Source organism: Ranitomeya imitator, chromosome 8 (genome assembly GCF_032444005.1).
Source record: "Ranitomeya imitator isolate aRanImi1 chromosome 8, aRanImi1.pri, whole genome shotgun sequence".
NCBI lineage: Eukaryota > Metazoa > Chordata > Amphibia > Anura > Dendrobatidae > Ranitomeya > Ranitomeya imitator.
In genome coordinates this window covers 140,265,492-140,278,331 of record NC_091289.1, presented here as the reverse complement: position 1 = coordinate 140,278,331, position 12,840 = coordinate 140,265,492, and the positions used below count along the sequence as shown (strand labels likewise).

Below are 12,840 nucleotides of genomic sequence, written 5' to 3'. Positions count from 1 at the left end.
TATGCTAAGCGTTGTGGGTTTTTCTTGGAGCCCTTGCAGTGTCCTATTCCATTGAGAGGAATTGATGCTACGCCTTTGGCCAAGAATAAGCCTCAATACTGGACCCAGCTGACCATGTGCATGGCTCCTGCACATCAGGAGGTTATTCGCTTTCTGGTGTTGCATAATCTGCATGATGTGGTCGTGTTGGGGTTGCCATGGCTACAAGCCCATAATCCAGTATTGGATTGGAAATCCATGTCGGTGTCCAGCTGGGGTTGTCAGGGGGTACATGATGATGTTCCATTTCTGTCAATTTCGTCATCCACCCCTTCTGAGGTTCCAGAGTTCTTGTCTGATTACCGGGATGTATTTGATGAGCCCAAGTCCGATGCCCTACCTCCGCATAGGGATTGTGATTGTGCTATCAATTTGATTCCTGGTAGTAAATTCCCAAAAGGTCGACTGTTTAATTTATCCGTGCCTGAGCACACCGCTATGCGCAGTTATGTGAAGGAATCCCTGGAGAAGGGGCATATTCGCCCGTCATCGTCGCCATTAGGAGCAGGGTTCTTTTTTGTAGCCAAGAAGGATGGTTCGCTGAGACCTTGTATAGATTACCGCCTTCTTAATAAGATCACTGTTAAATTTCAGTACCCCTTGCCATTGTTATCTGATTTGTTTGCTCGGATTAAGGGGGCTAGTTGGTTCACCAAGATAGATCTTCGTGGTGCGTATAATCTGGTGCGAATCAGGCGAGGCGATGAATGGAAAACTGCATTTAATACGCCCGAGGGTCATTTTGAGTATCTAGTGATGCCATTCGGACTTGCCAATGCTCCATCAGTGTTTCAGTCCTTTATGCATGACATCTTCCGAGAATACCTGGATAAATTCCTGATTGTGTACTTGGATGACATTTTGATCTTCTCGGATGATTGGGAGTCTCATGTGAAGCAGGTCAGAACGGTTTTTCAGGTCCTGCGTGCTAATTCTTTGTTTGTGAAGGGATCAAAGTGTCTCTTTGGTGTGCTGAAGGTTTCATTTTTGGGGTTCATCTTTTCCCCTTCTACTATCGAGATGGATCCTGTTAAGGTCCAAGCCATCCATGATTGGACTCAGCCGACATCTCTGAAAAGTCTGCAAAAGTTCCTGGGCTTTGCTAATTTTTATCGTCGCTTCATCTGCAATTTTTCTAGTATTGCCAAACCATTGACCGATTTGACCAAGAAGGGTGCTGATTTGGTCAATTGGTCTTCTGCTGCTGTGGAAGCTTTTCAAGAGTTGAAGCGTCGTTTTTCTTCTGCCCCTGTGTTGTGTCAACCAGATGTTTCTCTTCCGTTCCAGGTCGAGGTTGATGCTTCTGAGATTGGAGCAGGGGCTGTTTTGTCGCAGAGAGGTTCTGATTGCTCAGTGATGAAACCATGCACTTTTTTTCCAGGAAGTTTTCGCCTGCTGAGCGAAATTATGATGTGGGCAACCGAGAGTTGCTGGCCATGAAGTGGGCATTCGAGGAGTGGCGTCATTGGCTTGAAGGAGCTAAGCATCGCGTGGTGGTATTGACTGATCATAAGAACTTGACTTATCTCGAGTCTGCTAAGCGTTTGCATCCTAGACAGGCTCGTTGCTCGCTGTTTTTTGCCCATTTTGACTTTGTGATTTCGTACCTTCCGGGCTCTAAAAATGTGAAGGCGGATGCTCTGTCTAGGAGTTTTGTGCCCGATTCTCCGTGTTTATCTGAGCCGGCGGGTATCCTCAAGGAAGGAGTAATTATGTCTACCATCTCCCCTGATTTGCGGTGGGTGCTGCAAAAATTTCAGGCTAATAAACCTGATCGTTGTCCAGCGGAGAAACTGTTTGTCCCGGATAGGTGGACGAATAAAGTTATCTCTCAACTTCATTGTTCGGTGTTGGCTGGTCATCCTGGAATCTTTGGTACCAGAGAGTTAGTGGCTAGATCCTTTTGGTGACCATCTCTGTCGCGGGATGTGCGTACTTTTGTGCAGTCCTGTGGGATTTGTGCTCGGGCTAAGCCCTGCTGTTCTCGTGCCAGTGGGTTGCTTTTGCCCTTGCCGGTCCCGAAGAGGCCTTGGACACATATCTCTATGGATTTTATTTCAGATCTTCCCGTTTCTCAAAAGATGTCAGTCATTTGGGTGGTCTGTGATCGCTTTTCTAAGATGGTCCATCTGGTACCCTTGTCTAAATTGCCTTCCTCCTCTGATTTGGTGCCATTGTTCTTCCAGCATGTGGTTCGTTTGCATGGCATTCCAGAGAATATCGTTTCTGACAGAGGTTCCCAGTTTGTTTCGAGGTTTTGGCGAGCCTTTTGTGGTAGGATGGGCATTGACTTGTCTTTTTCCTCGGCTTTCCATCCTCAGACTAATGGCCAGACCGAACGAACCAATCAGACCTTGGAAACCTATCTGAGATGCTTTGTTTCTGCCGATCAGGATGACTGGGTGTCCTTTTTGCCTTTGGCTGAGTTCACCCTTAATAATCGGGCCAGCTCGGCTACCTTGGTTTCGCCATTTTTCTGCAATTCTGGGTTTCATCCTCGTTTCTCTTCAGGACAGGTTGAGTCTTCGGACTGTCCTGGTGTGGATGCTGTGGTGGACAGGTTGCAGCAGATTTGGACTCATGTAGTGGACAATTTGACCTTGTCCCAGGAGAAGGCTCAATGTTTCGCTAATCACAGACGCCGTGTGGGTCCCCGACTTCGTGTTGGGGATCTGGTTTGGTTATCTTCTCGTCATATTCCTATGAAGGTTTCCTCTCCTAAGTTTAAACCTCGTTTCATTGGTCCGTACAGGATTTCTGAGGTTCTTAATCCTGTGTCTTTTCGTCTGACCCTCCCAGATTCTTTTTCCATACATAACGTATTCCATAGGTCATTGTTGCGGAGATACGTGGCACCTATGGTTCCATCTGTTGACCCTCCTCCCCCGGTTTTGGTGGAGGGGGAATTGGAGTATATTGTGGAGAAGATTTTGGATTCTCGTGTTTCAAGACGGAAACTCCAGTATCTGGTTAAATGGAAGGGTTATGCTCAGGAAGATAATTCCTGGGTTTTTGCCTCTGATGTCCATGCTCCCGATCTTGTTCGTGCCTTTCATGTGGCTCATCCTGGTCAGCCTGGGGGCTCTGGTGAGGGTTCGGTGACCCCTCCTCAAGGGGGGGGTACTGCTGTGAATTCTGTGGCGGAGCTCCCTCCTGTGGTCACAAGTGGTACTTCGGCTGATTCTCTCTGGGAGCTTCCGTTTGTGGAGGAAAGTGGTACTGCGGCTTCTGAGTTTCCTCCCTCAGGTGATCTGGTGAGGTCGTTAGGTGCTTCTCTACTTAACTCCACCTAATGCTTTGATCCATGCTTCCTGTCAATGTTCCAGTGTTGGACTTGTTTTTCCCTGGATCTTTCCTGTGGCCTGCTGCTCTGCATAGCTAAGTTCTTCTTTGCTATTTGTTTGCTATTTTTTCTGTCCAGCTTGTCTAATTGTTTTGCTGGAAGCTCTGGGACGCAAAGGGTGTACCTCCGTGCCGTTAGTTCGGTACGGAGGGTCTTTTTGCCCCCTTTGCGTGGTTTTCTTTAGGGTTTTGTGTAGACCGCAAAGTTATCTTTCCTATCCTCGCTCTGTTAAGAAAGTCGGGCCTCACTTTGCTGAATCTATTTCATCCCTACATTTGTCTTTTCATCTTAACTCACAGTCATTATATGTGGGGGGCTGCCTTTTCCTTTGGGGTATTTCTCTGAGGCAAGGTAGGTTTATTTTCTATCTTCAGGCTAGTTAGTTTCTCAGGCTGTGCCGAGTTGCATAGGCAGAGTTAGGCGCAATCCACGGCTGCCTCTAGTGTTGTTTGGAGAGGATTAGGGATTGCGGTCTGCAGAGTTCCCACGTCTCAGAGCTCGTTCTATTATTTGGGGTTATTGTCAGATCACTGTATGTGCTCTGACCGCTATGTCCATTGTGATACTGAATTGCCTATCACAGCAGTGGTTATTGTCATATTCTGGCTTAGAACAGTTGTGGAATAAGGCTCAGCACTGTATGGGGCTGTGTACCAACTCTGCTTCTGCAAAACACACCTAATGATAGCAAACACTTTCTGAAGGATGGAGATTCCACAAATGAACTTCTGACGAGACATTCCTGGTTATCGGATGCCATTCTAGTTGATTACCTATATACATGAAGGTATGTAACTGTAAATACCCCATAAAGATCCATTTACATGGGCAAATAATCTGCCCATAATGATCCTTGATTGATAACATAGCAAGTGGATGGACACTTGCTTAGCTATGTTTACATGTTTCGAATATCAGGGGGCTTTTGCAGAAACTATTATTCGTACTATCGTTAATACGGATCTCTTCCCATTATTGTCCATATCAAGTGAGGCTAAATCCTGCCCACAAACTTTGATCTCTAAGGCCTCCATACACATTAGAGTGTTGGTTCAACCCGCTAATTTCACAGGGATCGGCCAACCATCGAATGTCTGTGGGGACCTTTAGGTTGGTCATCTAGTAATGACTTCATACACACAAAACAACTTTACATGATTTGAGCCAATTAGATTGGTTATCACCAGTGGTCAGGAGATAGTTTGCACTCTTCCGCTCCCCCTAGAGATTGCTATTCCATATGATGTTGATATAATGAGTTCATCATTTCCCTTCATCATCCACATGCAGAATGACTATACACGTTCACAGATAATGTTGATGCTCTACAGTTGCCAAGTACCGAGCTCCATCACATTAGTCCTCTCTTCAACTTTCAACCTGTGTGCCTTTTTCCTCCTCCCCTTCCTTACATTTCCTGTTTTATCTCTTAATCTCTGCTCTCTTTCAAGATAGGTACTCAACTCATCAGTTGTTCTGACACCTCAGCGCTCACCGCCCCCTTCCTCTCTACTCTTTCTTCTTCCCCTATCTTGGTATGTTTGGTGAATCTGTCTCCGTACAATTATGCATTCAGAAGGCTGTTGATTCTGTGGGTGCAGATTGTCGGGTATTTGCATATAATAGCAGCAATTTATCGCTTGGCAGCAGAGAGTGGCTTTTAGATGAGGGCAGCTGTTTTATCTGTTTAATACTGACAAACAAATGGCTCCATGTCTGCGAGATGCGAGAGACCTTAACTATCTGCTTGCCAGGCAGAGAACGCTGCTGTCTTCTTGCCTTAGCAAAGCATCTTCCATTATGACACTGGACACACTACGCTCAGGAGACAGATCCGGAAAACACAAATGAGCGTTGTGAATATGTAAGTGGAGTGTAAATGTATCAATACATCAAAAAAAGTGCTAATTAATTACCACCAATATTATAGATGCAATAGGAGATGTGGTGGATAATTACTGTCCCTGGATTCCATTAATTGGATCATTATTAATTAGTGTCTCTCCTGTATTACATTATAAAAATTGTATTACTAAAAATAAGGGCACTCATTGATGCAAGTCATACTGTTCTTCAAACATGGATTAGATTTAAAGAATACCATGCAAGCAATATTTTTATGCTGTGATCTATCAATAAATCCAATCTTGTGCTGCTCGTCCTAAATCCACTACATATGAAACCTCTATTGACTTAGTGGGCTGGTTTTTGACCAAGTGGGCAATATGCAAAAATCATAATAGTGGCCTACATCAAGATCTATCATAGTGCCTCTATTCATATATTGAAGTATACCTACAGCATAGTCTGCTCTATTTCTTTTTTTTGTAATGCAAAGAGTCACCGTAGGGTAATATGACTTCTTTCATGAGTTTCCTATCAGACCACATGCCAAATAAGGAATGAGGATTTACAAAAAAAAATTGCCCTGGATTACCAAAACTGAGAAGCTCTTCACTCCTGATAATAGATGGAAATTCAGAGCCTATTACTTTCCTGCCTTACATTTACATGTCCTAGGAGGATACGTTAAACTGCTTTAAAAAACAGCAATTGTTCATAATTTTTAATGGCCTTGTCAGATTCAGCATTGTAGGCCATTAATACTTGTTATTCTAAAAGTATTTTATATTTGGGCATTATATGTAAACATTTGAATCAGACATTGAACTGAATTCAATCAGAACATAATTACCTTGAGGCAACACACTTGGTGGTTTCAACAGTCTTATAAAAAGCAAAAACTTGGTTTGAACTTAGGTAGACAATAGGTATTAAAATGCTGGGCTTACCCTTGTTATAATCCAAGCAAAGAAGAAGAAAGAGAAGGCAGCACTCATAGATCCACTCCGAGCGGTAACTTTATTCGTTAAAAGCCATCACAGCCGGGAGTACCGAACAAACAGTGCGGCGAGCCTGACGACGGCCGTTTCACGACCTCGTGGCGCTTCTATGGGTCAGTAGAAGCGCCAGGAGGGCGTGAAACGGCCGTCGTCAGGCTCGCCGCACTGTTTTTTCGGTTCTCCCGGCTGTGATGGCTTTTAACGAATAAAGTTACCGCTCGGAGTGGACCTATGAGTGCTGCCTTCTCTTTCTTCTTCTTTGCTTGGATTTGGACTTGTTCGGTGGCTGAAGCACCTTAAATCCGACGGTCAGGACTCCCATCACAGGTGAGCAGGCACGTGTTGTTTCCTTGGAGCGGTGGTGCTGTCAGCTGTTGTTCTTTAGGATTGACTTTACCCTTGTTATGCTCCACTGATACTTGTAAAAGCCTGCTGGCAATCTCTTCAGCAGCTCCTCCTGCTATTTCGTACATTCTGTGTGTGACTCCTTGTGTCATTCAGCAGATAATCATGGCACCTGCCATAGCCCCTGTCTCAGTGGTAATGCCCTAATATCGATAGTTTGTCAATTTGCCCTACTCTCACAGTTAACGCTTTATTATATTTCTCACACTTAGACACTAGTTTCCCAGCTAACTTTGGTCTGGCAATTCTTCATACACCAAAATCAGCTTTCTCACCCCAGAAGAGTAGCTCTGTTTTTAACATAATGTAATAATTGGACGGAGCTGCCCTGCACATCTCTTCTCAATGTGCAGCAGGTGCTGCTGAGAACTGCAGATCCTGTTTGCTTGAATAAGAGCTGATATGCAGTTTTTGGCAGAAACCACTACATATTGAACAGAGGAGAGGTAATCAATGCCATATGACCATATAACCCATTTAATTAATAAAGACTTCCAGATGAACAGTTGATCAGTTAACGAGCAAGTAGAGGGAAAGAAGACAAGGTTGTAAGAAAGATGATGAGTGGCTGTACAGTGGAGGCATAGAGTCAATTGGCCGATAATAAGGCACAGCTCCCAACCTTCCTGGGTTCAGCAGCATTCTCCCAATTTGATGACCCAGTCCCACATCAGGGCTTTGTCCCGACTTCTCATACTCGCCTCTCTTTGACATCTTCATGGCTCGATGCACTAACATAAATTAAATTATACTATTCACTTATTCTCAGGTCTCAAACTCACATTTCCATGTTCAAAGGCATCAGCTCTACCTTCTACCTATGAGCCAAAAGCCCATAATGATGTATTCAGGTAGGAAATTTGGTTAACTTGAGCTGTATTTCAGGCAGTCTCCACAGAAGCAAATTATACTTGTACATAGAGATACAATGTTCCCATAAAACTAATAAAAAGCAATTACAAAAATGTTTTTTTTTCTTTTTTATGAATCTCCCCAGTACTCAAACCCACAACTTTCAACAATACAGGCAGGAGCTAAACCAATTGACCCACAGGCTCTGGTGATGTCCCTGGGAGAATTTTGTGCACTTGATCTGTATTGCAGGCTCTGACCCCACAGGCAGATTATACTGATACATTGTACACAGTAGTGTATTTCTACGTCTCTGTATTCTAAAGGGAGAATAAAAGTGATTTTTTTTTCTTCCTATATAATTACTAAGAATGTAAAATAATTTCAATAATGCAATTTTTAATGCACTTTTTAAAAATAAATAAATAAACATCACAAATCAGCAAATAACACAGACATCTTGGGTGTTCCTGTAATCATAACGTCCCGCACATCACAGAGATCAGATTATTTAAGGGGATTGGGAAATGACGTACAAAAATGGCATAATTGCTATTTTTTTAAGATTAAACTCATATAAAATGTAATAAAAATATAATGCCGAGGCTGTATTTTCACCTATCGTAAATGCTTCTTTTTTGTGCAGTTTTGGTGCTTTTTATTTTCTCTAGAGGCTTCTACATGGAGCCTAAAAAAACGCATTTAAAAAAACTAGTCACTTAAGTGCAGAATCAAAGCTTTTCTGTACTATAAAAAGCACATTAAAAATACGACTTGACATTTGCACCAAAAACGCATGAAATAAGATGGAAAAGGCCTAAAAAATACAGAGAAGATTATTATTGTGTAGTTTGATGTGGATCCTGCAGAAAACAAAGAAAAAAAACAGTATTTTTGCAATATGTGAACACAACCTTACAGACGCAAAAAAAATTAGATATCATATAGTGAAGCTACATAACAGCGAGAAAGTTCTGGCTGCTCCGACTGTGAATGAATGAACAAAAAATAAATCCTTAGATCCCAACTAGACAAGATCAAGAAACACAGATGACGCTGACCCTGGTAAATCAAAAGCCGCGCCGGGGACACCGGACAGTTAGAGATTCACGGCCTCTCATCCCGCCACCAGGTATCACTGTCCTGGACACTGCATTGGAGTCCCATGAATCGATCCGCTCATCTCTAGTTCCAACTGTCGCGGATACAGCGGACAGTCCCAGATTTGGGTCTACGCCCTGCAGTCTGGGGCATCTGCTGAATGTCCCTCACTGCCACCGCCCCTCTGATATCTCCTCCTGCCAGGGGAGAAAGAAATGGTAAATGGGCGTCGATTGATGTGTAGCCAAAATCTGCCGCTGCGCCAGCAGCGCTCCACATACTTTGTCTATCTTTCTGTTCTTCAAAAGTTGGGAGTTATGAATATGGGCGATTTGGTTCATGAGTCAGCTGTGTTGAATCGGGAAAGTGCATTGTGTCCAGGGAACCCACATTTCCTGAAAGCAGTGAAGGGTTATCAATTTATAATAATTACTGCTAATCCTTAGGTATAAACAATTATATTCTAGGATGTGAGATTTCTCTTAGAACTGTGCACTTCCTACAGTTCTCTACGTTCGTAAATAGATTGTGACCAGTAACTGCGTAGTATAGTTTAGACTGATTGAGACAGATCCACTAATTATGATAAATTTGACCTCTATTGACACATGAAACTTTTCTAGAGACTTGCGATATTAAGAAGGTTTGTGCAAATGTTGGATACATTTCCCATAGATCAGATGATTTCTCACAATGTTCACAGCATCACTGCAACTGTGTCATACTGGGGGCAGCAGGGGTAACACGTGTATATTACAAATGTGTTCTTTAACATAAAATTGTAGGTTTGGAACAAGTAAAATTTCACTTCAAACCTGTTTCCTTTATGTTGCTAATAAATCAGTTTACATCTCAGACAAAATATTTCCTTTGATAAATCTACAAGTTGCAGCCATAAGATAGATATCTGTCCCGTGAGCAGAGAAGGGTTTTAGATGTGAACGGTAATGTGTAGTACGAATGCAGTGTAATTACCTGAGTGTAAAGCCTGCGGGTGTGTTTTTTTACATGATAACACCCGACTAGCACATTATCATTAACACAGGATGCACATTATGCGTTATTAATAAGTGTGTGAATAGAGCAGCAGACGGAGCTGTATGAATCCGGCGAGTAGGAGGTGCAGAACTCCGGGGTCAGCTCTAACCGCAATTAATATATTCATTCTGCAAATGTATTTCCTGCACACAGGGAACGAGCGGAGACAAAGAGAGAATCATCCGTGTCTATTATACATAATGATTGCTCTATCTCTACCCAGAGTCCTTGTATAATCAGTAATCCCTGGAAGAAGAGACAGAATGGTGATATCTGGTGTAGCCTCTCTACTGATATTGGGTGGACTACATGGTTAAATACTTGATAAAGTGCCTACTATTGTATATGGATGGGATCTGCACCTAAGTTTTCACCTTTCCTGCCCAAGATTAGCTCATGTAATATTTGACCCCAATTTATGCAAATCGGTGCCATGAAATGATACACTGGCTGCATATCAGTTGCTTGCTGAGGATGTCAGGTCCACATGATCAGCTTTTACCAGCAGGGCAGCTGCTATAGAGCCTGTGTCATTGCTGTCATAGTCCTAACGGCCTACTCCAACCACAGTGTCCACACCAAGTTAGATTTGTTTTAAATTGACATTTACAGTTACTTCTCTTCCTGATACAGTAGACACAAACATATGGGGCACAGTACACACAATGCATATGGGGAAGTCGGAACACAATGATCAGGCAACAGGCACAGTCACGAGGGCACAGCCAGCACATTAGTGGGGGGTCCAACAGGCACACTACAAGGGGCACAAAGCAAGATACTATGGCAAGTACAGTACAAGGGGTAGAAAAGGTGCAGCATTACAGGTCAAGAGAGCAGCACACAAGAACTATATCAGGGCCAGTAGCAGGAACATTGTGCAAGCCCTTTTACAATGGTCAATAGTAGAGATGAGCGAATTTGCTCGGGTTCCTCTTATTCGGCAAGCTATAGCGCTTGCCGAGTAAGCTGCATAGGGAACCCGGCTTCCTGGATTGCGCCAGCCGATCACTTGATTGGCGCCACAGCTGCATGTGTCGCGGCTGTGTGACAGTCACGACACATGCATGGAAAGCCCAACAAACAGGCTCTCCATGCATGTGTCGTGACTGTGACGCTCATCTCTAGTCACTAGTTGGCTTGTAGGAACCCCCATTACCGAATACCAGCTGGTGCAAAATGCACTGCCCAGATATAAGTGAAACAGAGGCCTGGGGTAGTTGTGACTAATGGTGGCACCCGGGCCCTCTGTCACATAAACACACTGTCCCTTCTGTAGTGCACTTACTTGTAAGGCAGGGTCCTCATTGGACTGTGGGGCCTTCTTTTCCTTCAGCACTACACAGTGACAGTCAGAGTCCAGGTTCATCTTCAACAAAACAGTTTTACTCAGCTTGTCCAGTTTAGTCACAGAAACAGCACAAGGTTCTTCACAATAGATCACCATTCTGCTCCCTGTGCTGTCCCTTACCTCTCCAGGAATATCGGAGGGTCGTAGCGTCGCCTCCTTTACTGCAGCTTCCTGAATGGTCTAACCTGCTTCAGAAGTCCCCTGCATGCTTCCCTCTCCAGACGTAGACCCCAGACAATAATGGTTGCTCCCACGAAGTTAGCTGCTACCATCTTGATGCTGCCCTGTAGTCCTCCATTGCCATGTGACTGTTAGACCCAGGCCCTGGATGGCTGGGCTCCCTAGCTTAAACGTTACGGGACACAACTGTCCTGTCCTGGCTCCCAGCCTTTACTGACTAACTTCAGGAAGCTCCCAAGCTACTCCCAGTTGGCCCCTCCTAACTTACTAAATCCTATTGGTCCAGCCTACTCCTGTCTTACTCTATTGTGCCCCACCGTGGGCTAAATCTAAATCCTACACTTTACCTATATCTGTTAAACGCAAGAATATATATTTATACAATGCATGACACAACATGGCAATATTATAAGACATATAAAATATACCAGCTTCTCAGGGACTTAATCAAGGAGGGTGAGGCATGAACTAGCCTCTGTACCCCCTTACATAAGCAGGGGATGTGCTGCAGATAACTTATACTGTATATGGGGACAGAACAATTGCATTAGCAATTATTATGTCCTCATCATTGATCGCCGGCTATCGTAAACAGGCCGGTAAACAAGTTCAGAATACAGTCAATCAATGCTAATTATTGGCCAATGTAAATGGGTCACAAGGGCTAGCAGGTGGGAGAAGCAAGATAGAAGATAAAACACCTACAATCAGAGAAGACGTTGGCTGCACAACTTGGAATTTTGCAATGTCTCCCTATGACTTTTATGTACACATGTCTCATTTTGCATTTGCAAAGGGGCTGCCTTTCTACACAATAAGGTGGGACGTGAAGATGCTTTTTTAGCGTTTTTCTGAGGGCGTAAAATAGATATCAATGTTTTCTAAATCGGACGTCTTTATTGTAAGTAAACCTATTTGTCATACTAAAATTAATGGTAGCCCGAGAATTTGTATTGATTTGCATGTATTTAATTGCATTTTATTTTAATACCTGCACACTCAGTAAAGCCAAAGCCCCATGTAGGCAATGTCTTGTACAGGCTGCACCAGGCCGTCCCTCTCCCACCGCCGTCGTAGTCTGGATACAGAGGTTAAATGACGTTATCATGAGGTCACACGCTGTCATTTCCCAGTGAGTGCTGACATCCTATTTATAAACACGAGGCTTTGTCTGAGCTTCACTAATGGGCACAGATCCTAAATAACGCCAAGTAGCCCATTTAATCAGGCTAAAAATTCAACAGGGCCCATCAATTTCTCTAGTATGTTATTAAAATTTCTGCTTGTTAAGAATAATTAAAAGCCACAGTCTGTTTCCCCAGCGGATTTCATTCTCCGTTCAAATCGGATTTTTTTTTATTCAATAGCAATTCAGACAACTTAAAGGGGAATGGAAGGTTATTCCCTAAATTAGATGAAATTTACTGTCCCTGTTAATTGCTGTTATGCTGTATTGCTTTGTTATGTCTGTAGCTGTGAGAAAGGTCAGGCGGGAGGCTCAGGATAAAGTGCGTGTGATTGAGTTTGCTTAGTGCTTTCTATCTATTATATTATTTCTTAATTGTATTCTGTAAGAGCACGGCCTGTACTGTGGTTACATTCCCAAAATAGCCTGAGCAATGGTCATATCCTATTATTTTACTGTGGAATACAGTCATTTTTGTGATCTAATACTCTTGCAACCTACC

The 12,840-nt window shown here is 43.4% G+C and overlaps 1 protein-coding gene across 1 annotated transcript in view; it reads right to left on the bottom strand.

Moving 5' to 3' along the window:
* NUF2 (NUF2 component of NDC80 kinetochore complex) overlaps window positions 1–11,112 on the bottom strand; it is a 104,922-nt gene extending 93,810 nt beyond the window's left edge. Inside the window, exon 1 of the mRNA XM_069737446.1 lies at window positions 10,910–11,112. Coding sequence (XP_069593547.1) covers window positions 10,910–11,068 — 159 coding nt within the window. The 5' untranslated portion in view covers window positions 11,069–11,112. The remainder of the gene's footprint in view (window positions 1–10,909) is intronic.
* Between the last annotated feature and the right edge of the window lie 1,728 nt (window positions 11,113–12,840).